Source organism: Lepidochelys olivacea (assembly GCF_965140295.1).
Source record: "Lepidochelys olivacea isolate rLepOli2 genome assembly, chromosome: 15".
Lineage (NCBI taxonomy): Eukaryota > Metazoa > Chordata > Testudines > Cheloniidae > Lepidochelys > Lepidochelys olivacea.
Window position 1 is genome coordinate 12,863,633 of NC_140425.1, and position 20,896 is coordinate 12,884,528.

A 20,896-nucleotide genomic window follows, 5' to 3' on the forward strand; every position below is an offset into this window, starting at 1 on the left:
ACGCCCCATCCTGCTAGAGCCACCGCCCTCGCGCTCTACGAGCCTCTCCAGTTCCAGCCATGACGCTCGGCGGCGCTACACCGCAGGGGGCGCTGTCGGTCTAGCTGAGCACCCAGCGCAGCGCAGGTCCCTCTCAGAGGGCGCCGCGGACAGCTCGACGTCCAAAATGGCTGTCAGCCAGGTGAGGCGCCAAAAGGAACCACGTGATTGATGAGAGGCCTCCCATTAGCGCATGCGCAGTAAGGAGGACTTTGAAAACAGTCGAGTGCAATCCTCAATGTCAGCCTCGAGGTGGAACCCGTTCGGAGCAGGACGCATGCTCAGTACGAGTCTAGGGGCAATCGTCACGTGGGTGCGGACGTAGATGGCGCCCGCATTGGAGCACATGCGCATGGTGTGCCGGCGTGTCCCACGCAGGCCGCCGTCTTCCCGCCCGGTTATTGCCTGTTCCGGGGATTGGGGAAGCGACCCCACCCACAGCCGAGCCTGAGCGGTAGAGATGGCGGCGCTCGCAAGAGTCTCCCGGCTGCTTCTCGCCGGCGCTCCCCGGGCCCCGTTGGGACGGCTCATGTCGGCAGCGGCTCACGGGGAGGCTGGGGCAGGTAACGGGGGCGCCGCGACCGGGCGGGGCCGGCGACGGCCGGGTGACCTTGCGCTGAGCGAAGCGCCCGCAGGCCAAGCCCCTCAGCGGCGTCTCTGGGGCCTGGGCTGAGCCCGCTTCCCCGGGCGCGCAGCGACGCCACCCCTCGCTGCGGCCAGGGAGACCCGGACCCAGCCCGAGGGAACGGGCCGTAAGCCGCGGTTCGAGCCCGTCCTTGGCCGGGGGCATTTCCCCGTGTGCGGCGGAGACGCCTCTTCCCTGCCCCTCCCCAAGTCCGTGCGTCTCCCTCCCCCTGGGCTGGGGGTCTGTGCCTGCCGCTGCCGTCTTGCTCCCACAATAACTGTAGAAAATCGCAAGGGTGTTCCTCTTTGGTCCGAGGGCCTGCTGCCATTAGGGACTCTGCGGTGATGAGCTTACGTTGGTGCAAAACCCTCATGTCCCAGAGAAGTCTTCTCTGGTGCAAGGGTGTGCACCGATTGGTGTCGTGGGGATAGAAAACGGGAGTCAAGCGGCTACTGCACAAGAGATCCTAACCCTTATGCAGTAACTGTTTTGTGCAGTGACACTGAGAATGCAATGCACCATACAACCAAATGCATTCCTCCTTGGCCACGCTCTGCATAGTTCTCTAAGTGCATCAATTTGCTGATAAGGAAAGTGTTTGTAGAACATTGGTAGTCCTGTTCGAAAACCATTGTATCCGGAGAGGTCTGTCCAGGGTGCTTCTCAGCTGAATTAGTGCTGCACAGATGTATGAAATATTCAGGGAGTTAGTGCAGTATAAGACCCTTGCTACTGTCTCAGAAATTACTGTTAACTAGCACTGATCAGAAAATTTTAATTAAGTCTTCTGCCAAAACACTTGATTAAACCAACTTTTTTTCACAACACTGAAGACTTTGAAACTTCCTTTCAAAATGTTTTCAATACAACTTGTTTTGGAAAATTTTCAAAATAGAATTTTTGAATATGGTATTTGATTTGTCATTTTGTATGTAATACCAGATGCTATATCATGTGAAATCATCACAACTGCTTTAATATAAAAATTGAATACAAATTTTGAAAAACTGTGTTCAAACCTCAAATTATCCAAAACCAAAATATTTTCATAATCTTTCAAGTCTGAAAACTTGTTTTCATTCTAATTCAAAACAGATTTTGAAATGCATCACCACTTGGAAATTCTCATTTTTTGGATAGCTGTACTGTTGAGCATCTTCATGGTATTTTATTTCCTTCATTAGCTCAGACATGGAAGATCTTGTCTTTTGTGGTTGCTCTTCCTGGTGTTGGTGTATGCATGCTGAACTGCTACTTAAAGATGCAGCATGAACATGAAAGAAACGAGTTTGTTCCTTATGCTCACCTCCGCATCAGGACCAAGGTATGTGCAACAGTGCTTATAAAGGTGCTCTTATCTTCTCCAGTCACTGAATTATTTATTCCAAGCTGACTACTGCTTGTATCGTTTTTTGCAGTAAGTATAAGTGATGTGAGGTGGAATTGACTGATTGGGAAATATGTGTATTTGTAATACCATGAATAAGAGCTCACACCTGTTAAGGCAGGGGGAGAGCTTTTAGGCTGTCAGCTGTGGTATTTATATGTAGATGTGGAGTTCTCCTTCCATCTTAAAGTTTCTTACACTCACGCATGAGTGTAAAACTTTAAACATCATCAAGGTTTTGGTCCTAAATAGTTTTTCCACTTAACTTACATTCACGCAGCTCAAAGGGCAGCTTTGTCATGAATGAGAGGGTGGAAGGAACTGGAGTGTGAGTTCTCAGTCAAGGGGTCACATACAAGTGTTGGGTTGAGATCACCCTGTCTTTCCCAAATTACTAAATGGGAGGGGAGGACTTGCTATAAAAACTATTGAGAATGCCTGAAGTAATGTCAACTAACTGGCATCCCTAGCAGAAGCTATTGATAAAAGAACCCTAAAGGGGTGGAAGTAGTGGTGGGCTCTTTATTATTCTTGAGTCTACTGCTACTTATAAGTAGAATGAATTTGTAATATACTGCCTCTAGTATTTAGTTCAAAATACCATGGCTTAGATTTTGTCTTGGGATATTGGTAAATCAAATTCATTTCTACATTTGTGTGTCTATTTACCATAGTTGCTTGTAAACATTACAAGAGGTGCAGTGCTGACTAGATTATCAAGTTTAGAATTGTAGATTTACCCAAGCATTCAAGAAAGAGTTCTGCTCTGTTACCACAAGTGGTGGGTGTAAATTCAGCTTCAACTTACTTACTCCAGGCTTTCAAATTCTGTAATATGTACAGACCCAAACATTGTTTGACAAATCTGCTAAGGCACAAGAAGTCAACTCCTATAACAAACAGTTACCAAGCAATCTTGTCAATTACTTCTTTCAACAGCCCTTCCCATGGGGAGATGGGACCAAAACTCTGTTTCACAACCCTCATACAAATGCTCTCCCGACTGGCTATGAAGAGGATCACTGAACACTTGGACCACAGCATCAATTGCTCTCTTTGGACCAGAACATCGTATGGGACCCTCAATCTAAAAAATATTCTGCATTCCTTGTACTGTCATTATAAAGGCATTCTGACCTTTGGCTCTGTACTTGAAGGGGAGGTCACTTAACATAAATAAATCCTAAACTTCCATTTGTGTGTGGACCTTTGTAAAGAACTAGAAATCCTTGATCTAGTCTTTTCCCAATTACAGAGTTTATTGTTATTTTTCTTGGGTGGCTGGAAAAGGTTTTGTAGGCAGTAGTGTAGTGAAGGATTTAATTGCTGCTTATCTCCTTTAAGCAGCTGTTAGAGGTAGGAGTGGCCTATAACACTAGTGGTAGGAATGCATACTAGAAAACCAAACTCTAATGCAAGCAACAGGATTGGATCTAAACTGCAATTGATTTTCTCCCTAAGCCATTACTCATGTTGAAAGGAGCATAAGTGCTAGATAAAATTCTTGAAAGCTATTGAACTGAAGTTGTTTAATGGGAACTGTCATACCATATCAAGGCAGTGGTCCATCTAATATAGTATGTGGTCTGCTGAAAACTACTGCTCTTAAAGAAAGATGCAAGAAATCCTACACTGGATAACTCTGGAAACACATCCATAAACAAACCTTGTCTCTGTGAGAGGTATGCTCTACTGGATAGCACTGTCTTCCCCAGCTGTAGTGCTCCTATATTGTGGCAGAGCAAAGTTCTATTCTTGCAGCATCCTGAAGAATTTGCACTGTTCTGCACCTTGCTAGTACTTGTGCCTTCTGTTTTCCCTATGCAATTTTGCCAAATGACTTCATAATCTAATACTGCTTCATACGTATGTTACTGCATAAGTTAGAACCTAACATGCCCAGTTAGGAATGAGGTGCTGTGCAAATTCATAAAAACTAAGATGTCCATCATGGACAACAAAGTAGTAACACCTGTGAAAGAAGCTTCCTTTTAATTCTAACTAGTTGGTTCTGAAGCAGCAGTGTTTTCATATTCTATCATAAAGTCTTATCCTACAGAAGTAGAGAGGAGTGAGCTCTTTAGTTATGACCTTGTAGTACTAATTAACAAGAATCTATGCTGTAATGCAAACAATTCAGTTTAGCCAGAGCTGAATTCTCCTTGACCCTGCACTTTCCATGAATAGGTCCCACCCATTCATTGTGGCAAACTTAAAAAAAATAAAACAAGCTTAATTCACAAATGAAGGGTGGTACCATATAGATGACGCAATGGAGCAACAGCTTGTTTTCTACTATGTTCCTGTACTTACCAGTCACTTTACCAGAGTCTTATTTCACTACTGCTCCTTTATAACATTAAAAGCTAAAGCACAGGTCACGAGTACTCTAGCTGCAGACTTTGAAAAACAACTGTATGACTACATATAAAACATAATATGGGCCAGAAACTCTTAAATGCTGCAGGACTGAAGGCTTTGTCCTCACCATGAGTAAGTTATACACTATTGTAAAAATAAAGTTAAAAGTAAGCATATATTCCTCCAATACAGTAAGGGGAAAAAGCTAATTTATACTGTTTAGGGATCACTACTACCCTTCTCTAAAGAACTTCAGCTATTCTATTTCTACCTATCTTCTAGCTGGAGGGAGAATGACAAATAAGCCAAAAGAAAAATTCTAAAGTGAACATTACAAGACACTATTTACCCCCATTTCACAATATTTATTTCATCCCCATTATTACAGCCCACACAGCATCTTAGCAGAATACATGTGGTTGCTAAAGCAAGTTTCCTCCTATGTTAAAGCTCAGTATAAGGCACTTTCTGGCTTAATCGTATTAGCTGATGAAACAGTTTTTCCAGAGTTGGGATAGTAATACTCTAACGTTAGCATAACTGCCTCTTTCCTCCCACCCAAAACACTTCATTGAGGTGAAGTGCAAGTTGCAGACAGGGCTAGAGTGCACATTATCCTTAAAGAATGTTAAGTTATATCTCAAACAGCATTCCCAATAAACATTAACTCTGGCTCCAAAGATGCCATCCTACCATCTCCCTTTCTCTGTATGGAGTGCTCCAAAGAAAACTAGCTTTATAACTTGTTTCATATATAAATGCCTGATATTTATTGGTGACTTTTATCATACTATTTTTTTTCATGTTAGCTCTCATGAGTGTATGAGGCTGAAATATAAGCTAGTGCTGTTTTTAATAATACAGCTAGTGCTGTTTGGAGAACAAGGTGCTAGCACCTTACAGGATCAAACTGATTCCATCTAAGTTTTTGCTGTAGGAAGCTGAATGCCCTCAGTAGCTGGCAGGATCAGGCCCATACTGAAGATGGGGGGAAGGATTGGCTCCCATACACTATGATTATTTTTTTGGGGTGCTATGTATGGCCTAACAGCCACACAACCCCTTAAGGCATTCTGAAGTGTTCTAGTCACTGGGCTAATGAATCTTCTGAATATATATCACATCACAGGAGTTTGCTATTCTCAGAGCATCACTAGGGACAGTTAAGGTAGATCAGGGACTTTGTTTGAGAACTGCAACCTTAACTGTATTTTCTGGAGGTTTTTTAATGGTAGCATGTACTTACAGCAATTAAACAGCTGAAATATTAACTTCATCTTACTGAAGTTATGGACATTTCTTTAATGAGTTTTTTTAAAGTGTTATGAGGACTAGGAGACAAACTCAATTCCTGCAAACTCTAGTAACCTACAATAGTAGGCACACTGCAGCCTCTAGAACAGAGGTGGGCAAACTATAGCCCATCCTGCCCATCCCCTGAGCTCCTGGCCTGAGAGTCTAGCCCCCAACCCCTTCCCTGGTGTCCCCCCTCCCCTGCCGCCACACAGCACAATACTCTGGGCGGCAGGGCTGCAGAGCCCGGACTGACCCGGTGCTCTGTGCTGTGCAGCTGTGCTGCCAGCCACCGGTGCTCCAAGCAGCACGGTAATAGGGCAGGGAGGAGTTGGATAGAGGGCAGGGGAATTCAGGGGGTGGTGAGGGGTGTGAACAGGGGTTCCAGGGGGGCAGTCAGGAAGGAGAGGAGGGGTTGGAAGGGGCAGTCAGGGGCCAGGGAGGATGGATGAGGCAGGGATCCTGGGGGGTAGTCAGGGGCAAGAGGTCTGGGGGCAGTCTGGGAGAAGGGGGGGGTTGGATGGGGCAGGCGTCACAGGGGGGGCAGTCAGGAAGGAGACAGGGGGGTTGGATGGGACAGCAGGGGCAGAAGGTGCAGGATGGGGCAGTAATCCCAGGGGGGGGGTCAGATAAGGGGCAGCGGCCAGGCCATGTCTGGCTGTTTGGGGAGGCACAGCCTCCTCTAACCAGCCCAACATACAATTTCAGAATCCCGATGCAGCCCTCAGGCCAAAAAGTTTGCCCACCCCTGCACTAAAAAGTCTAGGAGAAGTCTGTTTTCATCTGTTGGTCAAAAGGCTCACGCATCATCCTCTGTGCCAGAGCACGGTAGCTGCAGTTCTCCTCTGGCCTGTAATAAAGAAGTTCCAATTTTTACAAAAAGTCTCATTAAGATAAAGGTTTGTCCCCTTGTTTAGATCCTACAAGGTGCCTAGGAACAGAGCTCCTGTCCTATTAACTCACTCATTTCCAAAGGACTGAAACCGTCCTATGGTCCAAAAGAATGGAAACAGTTAACATGTCTGGTGGAGAGGAGAAGCAACATCAATAGAGGAGACTCCTCCTCTCACTCCTTCAGCTTCTCCCTGTACTCATGATGGGTTCTTGGGGAGGAAACTTCCTCCCCCAACTCCTTCATAAGGCTCAGGAGGGATTTTCTCCTTTTGCAAACCTTAGGTTCAGAGAAGGGGGAAACTAACTGCTGTTCTGAGTCACCTACACCTCTTGCTTTCTCCAGCTACATTAAGGTCTGCAGAAAAAAGGATCCATTCTTGAAGACCTCCAGAGGGATTTAGGGAGGAAAGGCTGGGGGCAGAAGGGGGAAGCTTTGTTTCTCATAGACTTCAGGTTGACTTGAGTTAAACACCATTAGGAGTCTCCTTAGGGGAAAAAGTCTTTTTCAGTAGGAAGGCTAAAGGGCAAGGTGCATGGGTGTAAGGAAGGAAGCTAAACAGAAGTCTCTAAAGAAATTTGGAAAACAAGCTTGGTTCTTGATTAATCCTTTACATGCTACACTAAGCTCACCACTCAACATTTCCTGATGTTACTAAATCAAATTTAAATAACTCTTGAAAACAGACTTCAGCCAGCTACATTTTGGTTTAGGACATCAGTTTTCATGCAGAGGTATATCGTAAAGTTGCATTTCTCCCTCTCCTTTCAGATTTCTTATTACAAAGCAGGAAGACAAATTTCCAACTGACAGTTGGGTACCGTTTTAGAGTGTCACAGAGCAGGAATCCCTTGTCTAATTCAAATATTTAACTTAAGCAGACATTTAACTTCATGATTTTGAGGCTAATCTGTGGAGTGTTTCTGGGCATGTGGGGTGGGGGCACCTGTTAGAGAAGGACAAGTGAAGTGTAATTGAATCACTGTTGAAACTTTATTTATGGGGCAACAGCCATTCAGTAGTATAGAGTTAAGTTCAAGGTAGTGTCAGTGCCTTTTCAGCTCTGTGCATGAACTGCCCAAGGCTGCTGAAAATACCTTCTGAAAGCAGTTGCTCCTATTCACTTCTGTGACAGGCTGGCCCCTTCCCATCTTAAAGATCACAGGCAGGTTTAACCGGACAGTTGTCTCATTTAGTCAAGCATAACTTTAGTTGACTGATGTGTATTCTATATTAAAACAACACCTTGTGCATTCAAACAAAAATCATTGCAACTTCAGCAGTGGGCCTTTCATGGCAGCATTACAGTTGCACAATATGAAGCAAAGGTGTAGCACATCAGTTTTCAGGAAACTGAAACCAACCCTATCCCCAATAAAAATCCAGCAGCACACTCCAATACGTAAATTAACCCCTTTCACATTAATTTCAGTATTTAAAATGGTCTTAATGTTATATAAATAAAAAAGCAACTGATCATAGATCAGCTAATATCTAAACCCATTTCAATAAATATTCCCCTGTTCAGAGTACATTCACTTATGATTATAAATTGATAAAAAGGCTATTCACACACCGCATGATGCCAGACCACCAACAACATTCATTTAGGATGAAACAGTAATTGCCACACAACCTAGCTGAAAGGAACTGCAGAAAAGACTTCTTGCTTCTTAAAAAGCCAGGCAGAAATAACAGCTAATTCAAGGCAATCATCTAGTCTTTGTGACGTTCTTTTTCCAAGTCCAAAAAGGTCATTGTAATGGCACAAGATGTCCAAACAAGATCAGGAGGAGTTTTCAGCTTTTCCTTTCCTGGGACCCATGAATTCCAGCCCTTCGATGGGTATGTCTTTCTCCTTAATAGCTTTCTAGGAAGGGGGGGAAAAAAGCAAATTTGTTTTAGTAATGTTTTGTGGTTCTACATAAAGACATGTTCCCTGCCTGGTATAATTTAAGACCAATCAAGGTTGCTATTAAGGTTTCCATCAAACCATACCATCAGACACGCTCAAAGAGCTACCGTGAATATAGTATGACTTGTAGCCAAGACTCCATCAGATAAATTTATCCAAGCCCTAGACCAACACTTCTCATCCATATGTTGAGAGGAACACCTGGTGCAGTGAGTGAAAGAAGCTAGAGGGACCTGAAGATGAGGTCTCAGTGCTGTGAGCAGAAGAACCAAGGCAACAGATGAAATCTTCATGGAGTAATGTATCATGAAAGAAATTGACAGGATGACTGTTACAAAAGCACTGACTGCTCGTTCTTTCAACTGGAATGTCAATAGTAGTCTGTAAAGCTTCATGTAGGAGGGTCATAGAAGAAAGGGAGGAAAGAACTAATACATGTTAAAAATGTGTATATATGGAGTAAAAACATAAGTAAAGGTGACTGCAATTAAGCTTTATAGGAGAGATTAAGGAAGGTACAAATTTAAGTTTTATATCATAGAAATGTAGGACTGGAAGGAACTTTGAGATGTCATGAAGTCCACACTGTGCCCTATCTTCAGTGGACACAGAGAACAATTCATCACCATCCTTTTTATAAGAGCCCTTAACATATCTGAAAGTTTTATCAGGCCACCCCTCCCCCCTCAGCCTTCTCTCAAGGTGACACTTAGGTTTAAAAAAAAAAGTTTCTTCGTAGGTCAGATTTTCTCAATATTTTATCATTTTTGTTACACTCCTCTGGACTTTCTCCAGTTTGTCCACATCTTTCCTGAAGTGTGGCACCCACAACTGGACACAGTACTCCAGCTGAGGTCCCACCAGTGCCAAGAAGAGTAGGACAATTACCTCCCACGTCTTTATATACGACACTCCTGTTAATACACCCCAGAATGATATTGGCGGTTTTTGCAATTGTGAATTTAAATCACATTGTTGACATGTATTAAATTTGTGATCTATTATAAGCCCCAGATCCTTCTCAGGAGTACTACCTCCTAGTCAGTTATACACTATTTTGTAGTTGTGCATTTTTGCCTTCCTAAATGAAGTACTTTGCACTTCTTTATTGAATTTCATCTTGTTTAATTCAGATCAATTCTCTAATTTGTCACAGTCCTTTTCAATTCTAATCTTGTCTTCCAGAGTGCTTGCAACCCGTCCCAGCCTGGTGTCATCTGCACATTTTATAAGCACTCTCCACTCCATTAGCCAAGTCATAAATGAGAACATTGATAAAGAACTCTGAGTACATTCTTTCAACCAGTTGTGCACTCAACTTACTGTCATTTAATTTAGACCATATTTCCATAGTTTTCTTATGAGAATGTCATATGGGACTGCGTCAAAAACCCAGAAAATCAAGATATATCATATCTACTGCTTTACCCCTATCCACTAGGCCAGTAACCCTGTCAAAGAAGAAAATGAGGTTGGTTTGGCAGGATTTGTTCTTGACAATTCCATGCTGGCTATTCCTTATGGCTGTATTAACCTCTATGTGCTTATAAATTGATTTTTAAACATTTGTGCCAGTATCTTTCAATGTATCAAAAGGCTGACTGGTCTATAATTCCCTGGGTCCTCTTTGTTCTGCTTTTCACTAGGGCCATATCTATTGTTGGCCCTTCTCCAGTCTTCTGGGATCTCACCCATCCTCCAGAAGTTCTCAGACAATTACTAACGGTTCAGTAAAAAGAAAGGGAGTACTTGTGGCACCTTAGAGACTAACCACAAGTACTCCTTTTCTTTTTGCGAATACAGACTAACACGGCTGTTACTCTGAAACCTAACGGTTCAGTGTTTGCTGCAGCTAGTTCCTTAAGTATTCTAGGATGAATTTCATCAGGCCCTGCTGACTTGAATACACCTAACTTATCTAGATAGTCTTTGACCTGATCTTTCCCTATGTTGGCTTGCATTTCTTCCCCCTTGTTGTTAATATTGTGTTGAGTATTTGGTCACCATTAACCTTTTTTAGTGAAGACTGAAGCCAAATAAGTGTCAGAAACCTGAGCTTTCTTGAGGTCATTAGTTATTTGCTCTCTTCCCCTGCTAACTAGAGGACCTATACTTGCCTTCATCTTTCTCTAGTTCCTAATGTATTTAAAAGGACTTCTTATTGCCTTCTATGTCCCTTGCTAGCTGTAACTCATTTTTTGCTTTAACCTTTCTGATTCTGTTCCTACATGCTTGTGCATGTCTTCTGTACTCTTCCTTAGCAATTTGTCCAGGTTTCCACTTTTTGCAGGATTCCTTTTTGATTTTCAGGTAATTAATGAGCTCCTGATAGAGCCATATTGGCCTTTTACTGTTCTTATCTTTCCATCACATGGGGATAGTTTGTCTCCTGGAGAAACTGCCAGCACTCCTGAACTACTCCCCCCATCCCCACCACACCCACCACTTTAGATTTTCTTCCCATGGGACCTTACCTACCGGTTCTTTGAGTTTTGTTAAAAAGTCTGCTTTTTTAAAGTCCTTTTTCCTTACTCTGCTGCTCTCACTCCTTCCTTGCCTTAGGATCATGAAATCTATCATTTCATGATCACTTTCATCCAAATTGCATTTCACTTTCAGATGCACTATCAATTCCTCACTGTTAAATCAAAATCAAATCTAAAAGGGTAGTCCTCCTAGTTACTTCCTCTACTTTCTGGGAAAAAAAAAAAGTTGTCTCCAATACTTTCCAGTAACTAATTGGAAGTTTTGTATTTTGCCATATTACTTTTCCAACAGATGTCCAAGTAGTTAAAGTCCCATGATTCTACCAGGTCTTTTGGATATGGAGATGTCTGCTTCATTTATAAATATCTTATCCACCTTCTCTTCCTGATTTGGAGGTCTATAGTAGACCCTTACCATGTCATTTTTTTTAAAACACCTTTTTTCTTTACCCAGAGATTCTCAAGTGGCCTGCCTCCCATTTTTTAGACTTCAGAACACATGTATGTGTAATATATATACTGTAAGTCAATAAAAGTACAAAAAGCATTTCTTAATGAGAAGAGCATCAAGAAAGTAGCCAGTCAGCAATTTTAGCTACTCAAGTGCTATACCTATTAGTGAAACACACACAATCAATTTTATAATAGAAGAGTTTTGTCCCGTCCCCCCCGCCGCCAACTTTGTTCAGGATCATTTATTTCAGAACATTGTGAATGCAACAAGGTGAGATATCCTTTCCTCTCAATACACAGTCAAAGGCTAACAGATGTAAAAGCAAAGGCAAGGGACCACAAATTAAATGAGTTTAGAGAAGAAAATAAAGGAATGAGTCAAATTAAGGTACACCCCTTAAGAAGATAACTTTAAACAAAAAAAAGAGCATAAGATCATGCTAACCAGGAGAGTAAAAGAACATAAGATACTTGTCCATATACATCTGAAGAATGATTAAGAGTTAGGATGAAAAATAGGAATATTAAATATAAAGCAACCAATAAAGTGTTTAACCATAAGGAAGAAGAGAATGCATATTATGAGCAAACGTAAGAGGAGGACAGCAAAACAAAAACTCAGCTGGAATCCATAGGTTTGGAAATAGTAAATGTCTCAAAACAAAAGGCCTGAAGAGGGCATCCAAAGATTTTTAATGAATAGAAGGAAGTACCACCAGTTGTAATTTTTGATTTGGAATACAGATGGAATAATTTGCAATTGAACAAAAAAGCCAAATATTGTCACAATTTTTAAACAAAGGAGACCCAGAAATATATCAACCAATTAGACTTCAATTTCAAGAATGCAGAAATCTAGGGGGCAACAAATCAGGCCCTGATCATGTGGTCAGACCTCTATGCCTGCATGGAGTCCCAATGAAGTTAATGAGGCTCATAGCACAGGGATTCACCCACTTGCAGCAGCATGTAGGACCTGGGCCCTTACATGAGCCAATAGTGAGATGAGCCATGTAAGAAAAAATAAAGTAATAATGCCTCTTTGGACAGCCGTTCTAAGTCCATTGTTTTAAGAAATTTCAGCCATTCAACCCCCCCCACAATCCTAGACATAGCTAGCACTCAAAATAACCTACTATACTGAATTACATAGGGCACCCATAAATTGTATCAGCTTTTCACTATCACTGCACTTCCAATAAAGATATCTTCATTTCACTGAGCTGTTCTTTATGGAAAGCTCAATATAATGAGGATGTTTCCTCTTCTTGTTAATGAAAAACAAAACACTGGAGAACATACAGAGAAAGACAAATCAATGATGCAGAGACTACAGAATATGGTATACTAAGGGACCTCTAAAAAGGCTCCAGAAGTGACCCTGGCAATTACAGGCCGGTAAGCCAGACTTCAGTACCGGGCAAACTGGTTGAAACTATAGTAAAGAACAAAATTCTTAAACATAGGTAAACACAATTTTGTTGGAGAGGAGTCAACATGGTTTTTGTAAAGGGAAACCATGCCTCACCAATCTACTAGAATTTTTTGAGGGGGTCAACAAGCATGTGGACAAGGGGGATCCAGAGGATATAGTGTATTTAGATTTTCAGAAAGCCTTTGACAAGGTCCCTCACCAAAGGCTATTAAGCAAAGTAAGCGGTCATGGGATAAGAGGGAAGGGTCCTCTCATGGATTGGTAACTGGTTAAAAAAACAGGAAATAAAGGATAGGAATAAATGGTCAGTTTTCAGAATGGAGAGGTAAATAGTGGTATCCCCCAGGAGTCTGTACTGGGTCCACTCCTATTCAACATATTCATAAATGATCTGGAAAAAAAGGGGTAAACAGTGAGGTGGCAAAACTTGCGGATGATACAAAACTACTCAAAATAGTTCAATCCTAGGCAGACAGTGAAGAGCTACAAAAGGATCTCTCAAAACTGGGTGACTGAGCAACAAAATGGCAGATGAAATGCAATGTTGATAAATGCAAAGTAATGCACATTGGAAAACAATCCCAACTATACATATACAATGAGGGGTCTAAATCAGCTGTTACCACTCAAGAAAGAGATCTTGGAGTCATTGAGGATAGTTCTCTGAAAACATCCACTCAATGTGCAGCAGCAGTCAAAAAAGCAAACAATGCTGGGAATCATTAAGAAAGGGATAGCTAATAAGACAGAAAATATCATATTGCCTCTATATAAATCCATGGTATGCCCACGTCTTGCATACTGCATGCAGTTGTGGTCGCCCCATCTCAAAAAAGATACATTGGAATTGGAAAAGGTTCAGAAAAGGGCAACAAAAATTATTATGGGTATGGAACGGCTGCTGTAGGAGGAGAGATTAATAAGACGGGGACTTTTCAGCTTGGAAAAAATATGACTAAGGGGGGATTTGATAGAGGTCTATAAAATCAGGACGGTGTGGAGAAAGTGAATAAGGAAATGTTATTTACTCCTTCTCATAACACAAGAAGTAGGGGTCACCAAATGAAATTAATAGGCAGCAGATTTAAAAACAAACAAAAGGAAGTATTTCCTCACACAACACACAACCTGTGCGACTCCTTGCCAGAGGGTGTTGTGAAGGCCAAGACTGTAACAGGGTTCAAAAAAAGAACTAGATAAATTCATGGAGAACAGATCCATCAATGGCTATTAGCCAGGATGGACAAGGATAGCATCCCTACCCTCTGTTTGCCAGAAGCTGGGAATGGGCAACAAAGGATAGACCACTTGATGATTACCCATTCTGTTCATTCCCTGTTGCACCTGGCATTGGCCATTGTCAGAAGACAGGATACTGGGCTAGATGGACCTTTGGTCTGACCCAGTATGGCCGTTCTTATGACTGAAAGTTAAATTCCCCCTGCATAAGAGGCAATTAAAGAGAGGGGAAAGAGAGGTCATCACTAATGTTTGAGAATTTAATGATGTATGAGTGAGTGAAATATTCTATCAGTACTGACAGTAACAAAACAGAATACACACACCATGGAAATCGTGAATAGTCTCTATAACATCAAGTCTCTCAGATTAATGTGAGTCTCAAACGAAGAGAAGTTTGAAGAAAATTAGTCAAATCTGACTGATTCCTGTCCCAAGAAGTCTTGCAAACTATGAACATTTTAATAAGATTTTAAATGTCTCATCACAAGTGATTTCTTCATCTTCAAAATGATACTTAACAATAGTGAGACCTACTGTAATACCTAGGTCTCAAAATACTAAGGAATTTAATCTTCACACCACCACCCTTCTGAAGTGGATAAGTTTATCCCCACTTCACAGAGTTAAAAAAAACAAACCAAAAACCAAAAACCCACAACAAGGAGTCCTTGCAGCACCTTAGAGACTAACACATTTATTTAGGCATAAGCTTTCATGGGCTAGAACCCACTTCATCAGATGATCAGCCACAAGGCCTCCCCGTTGTTTTTGCTGATACAGACTAACACAGCTATCCCCGAAACATTTCACAGATGCCTTTTCTGAGCCCTGGGTTTGCTAAGTGATTTCACCAGGGTAACACAGCAAGCCTTCCTCTTCCATCTATGGTACTCCCCAGTCACTCTGCCCCAATGAACCCAAAGGTAACCACGCCTTCGCAGCCGCGCTCAAGGGCAGGCGGGGCCGGAGCGCCGCCAGCTGAGACGCCAACTTGCCCAACGCAGCGCTTGGCTAGGCAGGGTTTGTGCGGGGGAGGCCTCCCCCCGTGACGGAAGAGGAAGCCAGGGGACACCCCCACCCTCCCTCTTCCCTTCGAGGGTCCTTCCCCACGGTCACTCGCCCCGCCCAATGGCGACTCGCTCCCCTTCCTCTGCGCCGGGCCCACTTCCCCCACCTGCACGCAGAGCTGGTAGCGCTTGAAGAGCTGCACGCAGGGGTCCCCCGCGTTCTCCCCCTTGAGGAACTTCTCGGCGAACCAGCGGTTGAAGCACTGGTCATACTCGCGCTTCAGCTCCGTGCACGCCTCCCCCACGCTGTTCATGACGGAGCCGCAGGCCCAGGGAAGCGACAGGGCCTTACGCCGCCCTTCCCGCCGCCGCCGCTGCTAGGAAGTGCGGCGTTCCCAAGTGACGTAGTTCCTGTTCACCTAGGACGCTAGTGAGCGCAGCGCGATGACACACATCCGCTCAGCTGCCTAAGAATGGATCCCGGATGCGGAAGTCCGGAGGGGGGGGGAGGGAATGTGGGCTCTGCGGTTCAGCCGCTACATCAGGGGCGCTCCCCTAGGAGGAGGCTCGCACTGGGCCGGCCTTTCCTTAGGAAGCCGCTTCACGCAGGCTGCTTCGGGACGGAGCGACAGCCGGCAGGAAGCGGCGGGGGACCCACGGCAGAGAGGCCTGGTGAGACCCCGGAGCTACAGAGGAGGGGTTAGGTCCGCGCCCATGACATCCGAGTGGTCTTCATACATTGCGGGCCTTATAGCAAGACACGTGGGGACATCAGCCGCCCGCCCCAGGAGGGAAGGAGAAGCGGGGATTCTGTCGTGAATGGGATGTTTAATCGACTGCCCCCATCCAACCTCCATACAAGCGGTGGCAGTAGCATAGAGACGCCTTGTAGGAGTGGTGGTGAAAGGGTGACCGTTATAAGCGGGAGCCTTATGGCATTATGGCAGCAGAATACATAACACTGGATAGGTCAGTCTCCACTCTGTGGACTGGAGCAAATCCCAAAGCTGCGTAGAGGGATCAGGATCTATTCAAGGGGCTACACTTAGGGTACTGTCACATACAAATACAGCAAGGAGACTGTAGCTAGAAGACAGAATTTCTAACGCAACTAATTTTCAAAGCTTTTATTAGTCAAATTAAAAGGTGCAAAACAATAGATTACAAAATATAATCCACTTTTTACGTCAAATTAATAAGCATGAGTATTATACCAGCTAGCAAGTTTCAGACAGCAAATATTGTTTAATGTTTAAAGCATACGACTGGGAGTTAGACTCCTGGGTTCTGAACCACAACCTTATTTGTTCCTTTGGCAAATCACAATTTCAGTTGGCTTCCCTGTCCTTAAAGCATTTTGAGATGCCCTGAGCTGCAAAAGTGCAAACTATATTTTGGTTTGCATCTTCTGATTCATCACTACAGCCAATCTTTCAACTTTATTTCTTGGGACATGTGGGTTTAGTTTCATTCTCTCTAGAACTAATTTCCCCTACAAAACAGAATCCATTTACAAGTATTTAAGACAATGTGTCTATAATCTGAGATTATTCACGCTAAATATTTAAACAACTGTTGCATATTTATCACTGCCCACCTCTTCCTCTTTAGGTCTACCAGAACCCAACATGGCAGCATGTGGAACAGAGACCACTCCCTCAGGTATGGTGAATTCAGCAAAACATTTAAACATAGACCTGGCCAATGTAACTTTCTTCTGTTAGCTAGCAATTGCAAATTTGAGAGGAAATAATGGTAAAATTAATCAAATCAAAACTCAGGACAGTTTCTCTAAACCAGGGGTCTCAAAGTCCCGGCCCCGGGCCATCTGCAGCCCGAGAACCTCCCCACTACGGCCCGTGGAGGAGAGACACATGCGGACATACTGCTGGCAACATCTGCTGCAGGCACCGTCCCCCACAGCTCCCAATGGCTAGGGGAGAGGGACAGAGATACCATCACTAGTTGCCGGGCCGAGTCAGCCATGGAGGCAGCATCATTAGTTGCCAGGCAGAGTCAGCCATGGAGGCAGTGTCACTTTTTTCCCCCACAATGAATATAAACAAGTCAAAATAGCGAACACAACTATCTGATGCACACCTTGCTGCAATCCTGAAGTTTTCAACTGCTCAGTCACGGAGGCCAAACATCAACAAACTGACAGAACTGAAGCGTTACCAGGTGTCTGACAAACACTAAACTCCCCAGCAGGCAAAGAATTGTATAAAATTTTATGACAATTTTATTATTTCTAAGAAATTTGAAATAAAAAATACAATATAAACGTTTTCTTTTCTGAACACCATCTTCAGTGATGTTATTGGCCTGCTGGGAGGATTTGGAGGACTGGCACTGGCCCTAAGGTAAATTGAGTTTGAGACCCCTGCTCTAAACTCTATACCCAATAATTCTGCCATGTTAGTGCAGATTGGAACTTGGAAGACAGAGCTACACAAAATCAGTTTACTTTGAAAATTAATGACAACCTAAATAATTAAACTAACCTGATGGTGTTCTGGGGCAGCATTTGTTTAAATCAAGTGTTCTTGTGATAGCATGATAGTTCACAGATCACTCAAACTTAGACAGATCTCAGCTGCTATAAATTGTCAGGCTCCACTGAAGTCAACAGAACAATGATAGTTTACCCAAGTTGAGGATCTGCCCCACATTGCTAGGTCTATGGAGAGAAGATCAATGGCTCCTCTAGCTCAGTGGTTCTCAACCAGGGGCACATAGAGGTCTTCCAGGGGGTACATCAACTCATCTAGATATTTGCCTAGTTTTACAACAGGCTACGTAAAAAGCACTGCCAATGTCAGTACAAACTAAAATTTTACACAATGACCTGTTTATGCTGCTCTATATACTATACACTAAAATGTAAGTATAATATTTATATGCCAATGGATTTATTTTATCATGATCAAGGTAAAAATGAGAAAGTAAGCAATTTTTCATTAATAGTGTGGTGTGACACTTGTATTTTTACGTCTGATTTTGTAGGCAAGTAGTTTTTAAAGTGAGGTGAATCTTGGGGGTACTCAAGACAAATCAGACTCCTGAAAGGGGTACAGTAGTTTGGCAAGGTTGAGAGCCACGGCTCTAGCCAGCTACCTTGTGGAGTTCTGTGTATTGGTTATAAGAGTAACAGCTCTTTTGACTTACCTTTGCTAGACACCAAATGAGGAGGGGAAAGATAGTGGGAATGCTGGTTCATACAAACAGCTGGGCACTCATGCTACATTGCTGTATCCATTCGGCAGTGTGCTTTTCAGGAGCTTCCAATCTGGTTTCACTAAAAATATGAGGAAATATAAAATACAGCAAAAGAAATCAAGATGCTTAAATATAATATTTCTTGAACAAGAAATGCTTTTACACTAAAGAATTTTAGCAGCAATATTTATAACTTACTCATCTCTGCCCACACCAACTCATCAGTATGTGGCAGCCTCCTTCTAGGACCTAGATCTGTGACTTTGTTTCCTTCTTTCTGCAGAAAAAAGTAACTGTGGAGGTGCTTGATCACCTGGAGCGTCTGGCACTAGTTGACTTCCGCGACTGGGAGGGTGTACAACGGCTGGAGAAAGCAATCCAATTTGCTGATCAACTTCATGCTGTCAACACAGAAGGGGTAGAACCCATGGATTCAGTACTAGAGGATAGGTAATAAATCATGGCTAGTGACCTGCTTATCTGTTAACTTACCAAGACGTTTATATCCATAGTCTCAACAGAAACACTGTTTTCACTAATCATCCCAGCTATGAAACTGGTTCCTTTTCCACAAAAAGCTTTATCTAGTGTTCTATGTCAATGTGGTTCTATGTAGGAAAAGCATCTGTGTAGCATCCCTGAACTAGGCACAGAAGCATGACAAAGATGTACTTCAATTCCTTAATGTATCTTGCACGGATTCTTCATGTCACAACATGCTGTCCCCCAAATGCCCTGGAAAAAGATCCTCAGTCACTTCAAAATGTGCTTATCCCTGCTGCTCTTGTTATAAAGTAGGTAGCCTGTGTATTGCTGTCACATCTTCTGCAGCTTTAGTTGGTCAAGAAGTCATCTTGACTGTACACTTTCATATAGGGTTTGTCTCACTCAGCTTTTTACAAAGTAGTGCCAACAATCTTCAGCAGTAAGTCCAATGCAGCACTTCTGTGCTTGTGTCCATGTACAGCTCAGTGCTGAAGGTCCTGCTGATTTGAGGACATTAAGAAATTTCCCAAGGTTTCACTGTAGTTTACAGTAGATCATTTGTATGGTTGTATGTGGAGCCTGACAGGCAGGAGGGAAGTTGAGGTTGCTCACCTACCTGCCAGTGGCTCCAAACAAGAACTATAAGATATGCTAATAGCATTTTGAACTGGAACAAGGTTAGAAGATAAATGTTAATTGTTTCAGAGCCAGGCAATCTCCCCCTGGCTCTAGGGGCATGACTTTATATCCAGTACCAGATGCTCCTGTACTTAGTTGGCAAAGAAGGTAGTGTCTCAGAAATTGCTAGTAGTCTCCTATGCTCCTCAGATGTCTGTATCTCAGAGAAGATAACATCACAGAAGGCACTTGCACTGAGGAGCTTCTGCAAAATGCCAGAGAAACAGTTGAGGAATATTTCATAGCCCCACCAGGTACCACTTTTTTATATATAACTCATTTCACTTGATAAAGCCCAGGTAGATGGCTTGAGAGATGTAACCTGCCACAGTTGAATGCACTGGCCTGTAGCAGAAAGATACTGAAATACGGCAATGATAGCTTTGGCCACCCATGGAGAAACACTGGTGTCTAGCTTTTTATTACTTGGCCAGTAGTTGTGTAGCAAGTAAACGGTTTTATCCTACCCTGTTACTGAACACATTTGACTTTTTCTAACTGTCCGTAAATTAAAGTGGAGTTTGTTTGCAGGGGAAAAGCTAGTCAGTTGTAAGCTTTTAAAGTGAGCCACATGGGCAAGTGTATGTTGAGTAGTACGAATGACTAAATAAGGAACAGTTTGTTTCCTGCTATCATTGTTTGTTTTGTTTGCTATTAGGTAACATCCCTTTACCAAAGCTAGAGGAGCGAGACACTTTTCTGCAAGTCTCCGAGTGAAAGTCAAGGTCTGGAATGCTGCTTCAGCTTTTAAGTCATCTGTGAGAATTGGCATATATGCAACCATGGCTATGGAGTATCTTGATGCAAATGTCTAATCCCAAGAACAACACCCTCACATAATTATTTGATTTTTCTTCCTTCCTTTCTTCTGTAAGATTACTTTGAAATTAAAGGTTTGGTGTCTTTTTCCAGTATACATAAAGGTGGAAAGCTATGGGCCATTTACAAGTCTAGAAGTTTGGCCTCAGTGCCTCTGATTAGTCTGTATTTGGTGAAGCTTACTGAATGTCAACCTTCAAAATATCATGCAGTTAGCACTCTAGAACCAACAGCTGCCTACATCAACCCTGCTGATTGGGGGAGGGAAACTGGTGGTATTTTACTTTCTTGTCAAATTACCTAAGCAGAGTGAGTAGAATGTTGCAGTACTTAGATTCATTTGGTGGTTCTCCCATCTTGTCACTTAGTGATCTGATACTTACTCAAAGTCCCACATCGGAGAATGCTACATAAAACTGCTTTTTGCCCCTACTAGGTACAGTAAGGGCAAGAACTCACTTTTCTCTACAGACTAAGAAAGCACTTTATTTATTAGCTGCTGCAATCTTGAAGAACTTTTTTGCTTCTACCAAGCACCTTCATGTCAACGCTATCTTGT

At 42.9% G+C, this 20,896-nt stretch overlaps 3 protein-coding genes across 4 annotated transcripts; 2 read left to right on the plus strand and 1 right to left on the minus strand.

Annotated features, from left to right (window-relative positions):
- Nucleotides 1–379: 379 nt before the first annotated feature.
- Nucleotides 380–3,245, plus strand: COX6A1 (cytochrome c oxidase subunit 6A1). Its single transcript, XM_084649304.1, has 3 exons — nt 380–602; nt 1,849–1,988; nt 2,991–3,245. Exons 1-3 carry the CDS (start codon nt 500–502, stop codon nt 3,075–3,077), a joined length of 330 nt encoding a protein of 109 aa, XP_084505430.1. The 5' UTR covers nt 380–499; the 3' UTR covers nt 3,078–3,245.
- An 82-nt stretch (nt 3,246–3,327) lies between these two features.
- Nucleotides 3,328–15,553, minus strand: TRIAP1 (TP53 regulated inhibitor of apoptosis 1). 2 transcript variants are annotated; one of them, XR_014714259.1, is made up of 3 exons: nt 15,303–15,553; nt 8,174–8,467; nt 3,328–6,555 (listed from the first exon to the last, which is right to left on the minus strand). XR_014714259.1 is itself a non-coding variant. In XM_084649307.1 (2 exons), exons 1-2 carry the CDS (start codon nt 15,447–15,449, stop codon nt 8,384–8,386), a joined length of 231 nt encoding a protein of 76 aa, XP_084505433.1. In that variant the 5' UTR covers nt 15,450–15,553; the 3' UTR covers nt 7,567–8,383. The 2 variants fall into 2 exon arrangements, 1 of the variants encoding a protein (XP_084505433.1); XM_084649307.1 differs by lacking the exon at nt 3,328–6,555 and having other exon boundaries at nt 7,567–8,467.
- A 51-nt stretch (nt 15,554–15,604) lies between these two features.
- Nucleotides 15,605–20,358, plus strand: GATC (glutamyl-tRNA amidotransferase subunit C). The gene is given in 6 exon segments (XM_084649303.1): nt 15,605–15,635; nt 15,638–15,807; nt 16,747–16,797; nt 18,638–18,804; nt 19,669–19,772; nt 20,177–20,358. Coding segments are annotated over 6 exon segments (567 nt in total). The 5' UTR covers nt 15,605–15,619; the 3' UTR covers nt 20,236–20,358.
- Nucleotides 20,359–20,896: the final 538 nt, after the last annotated feature.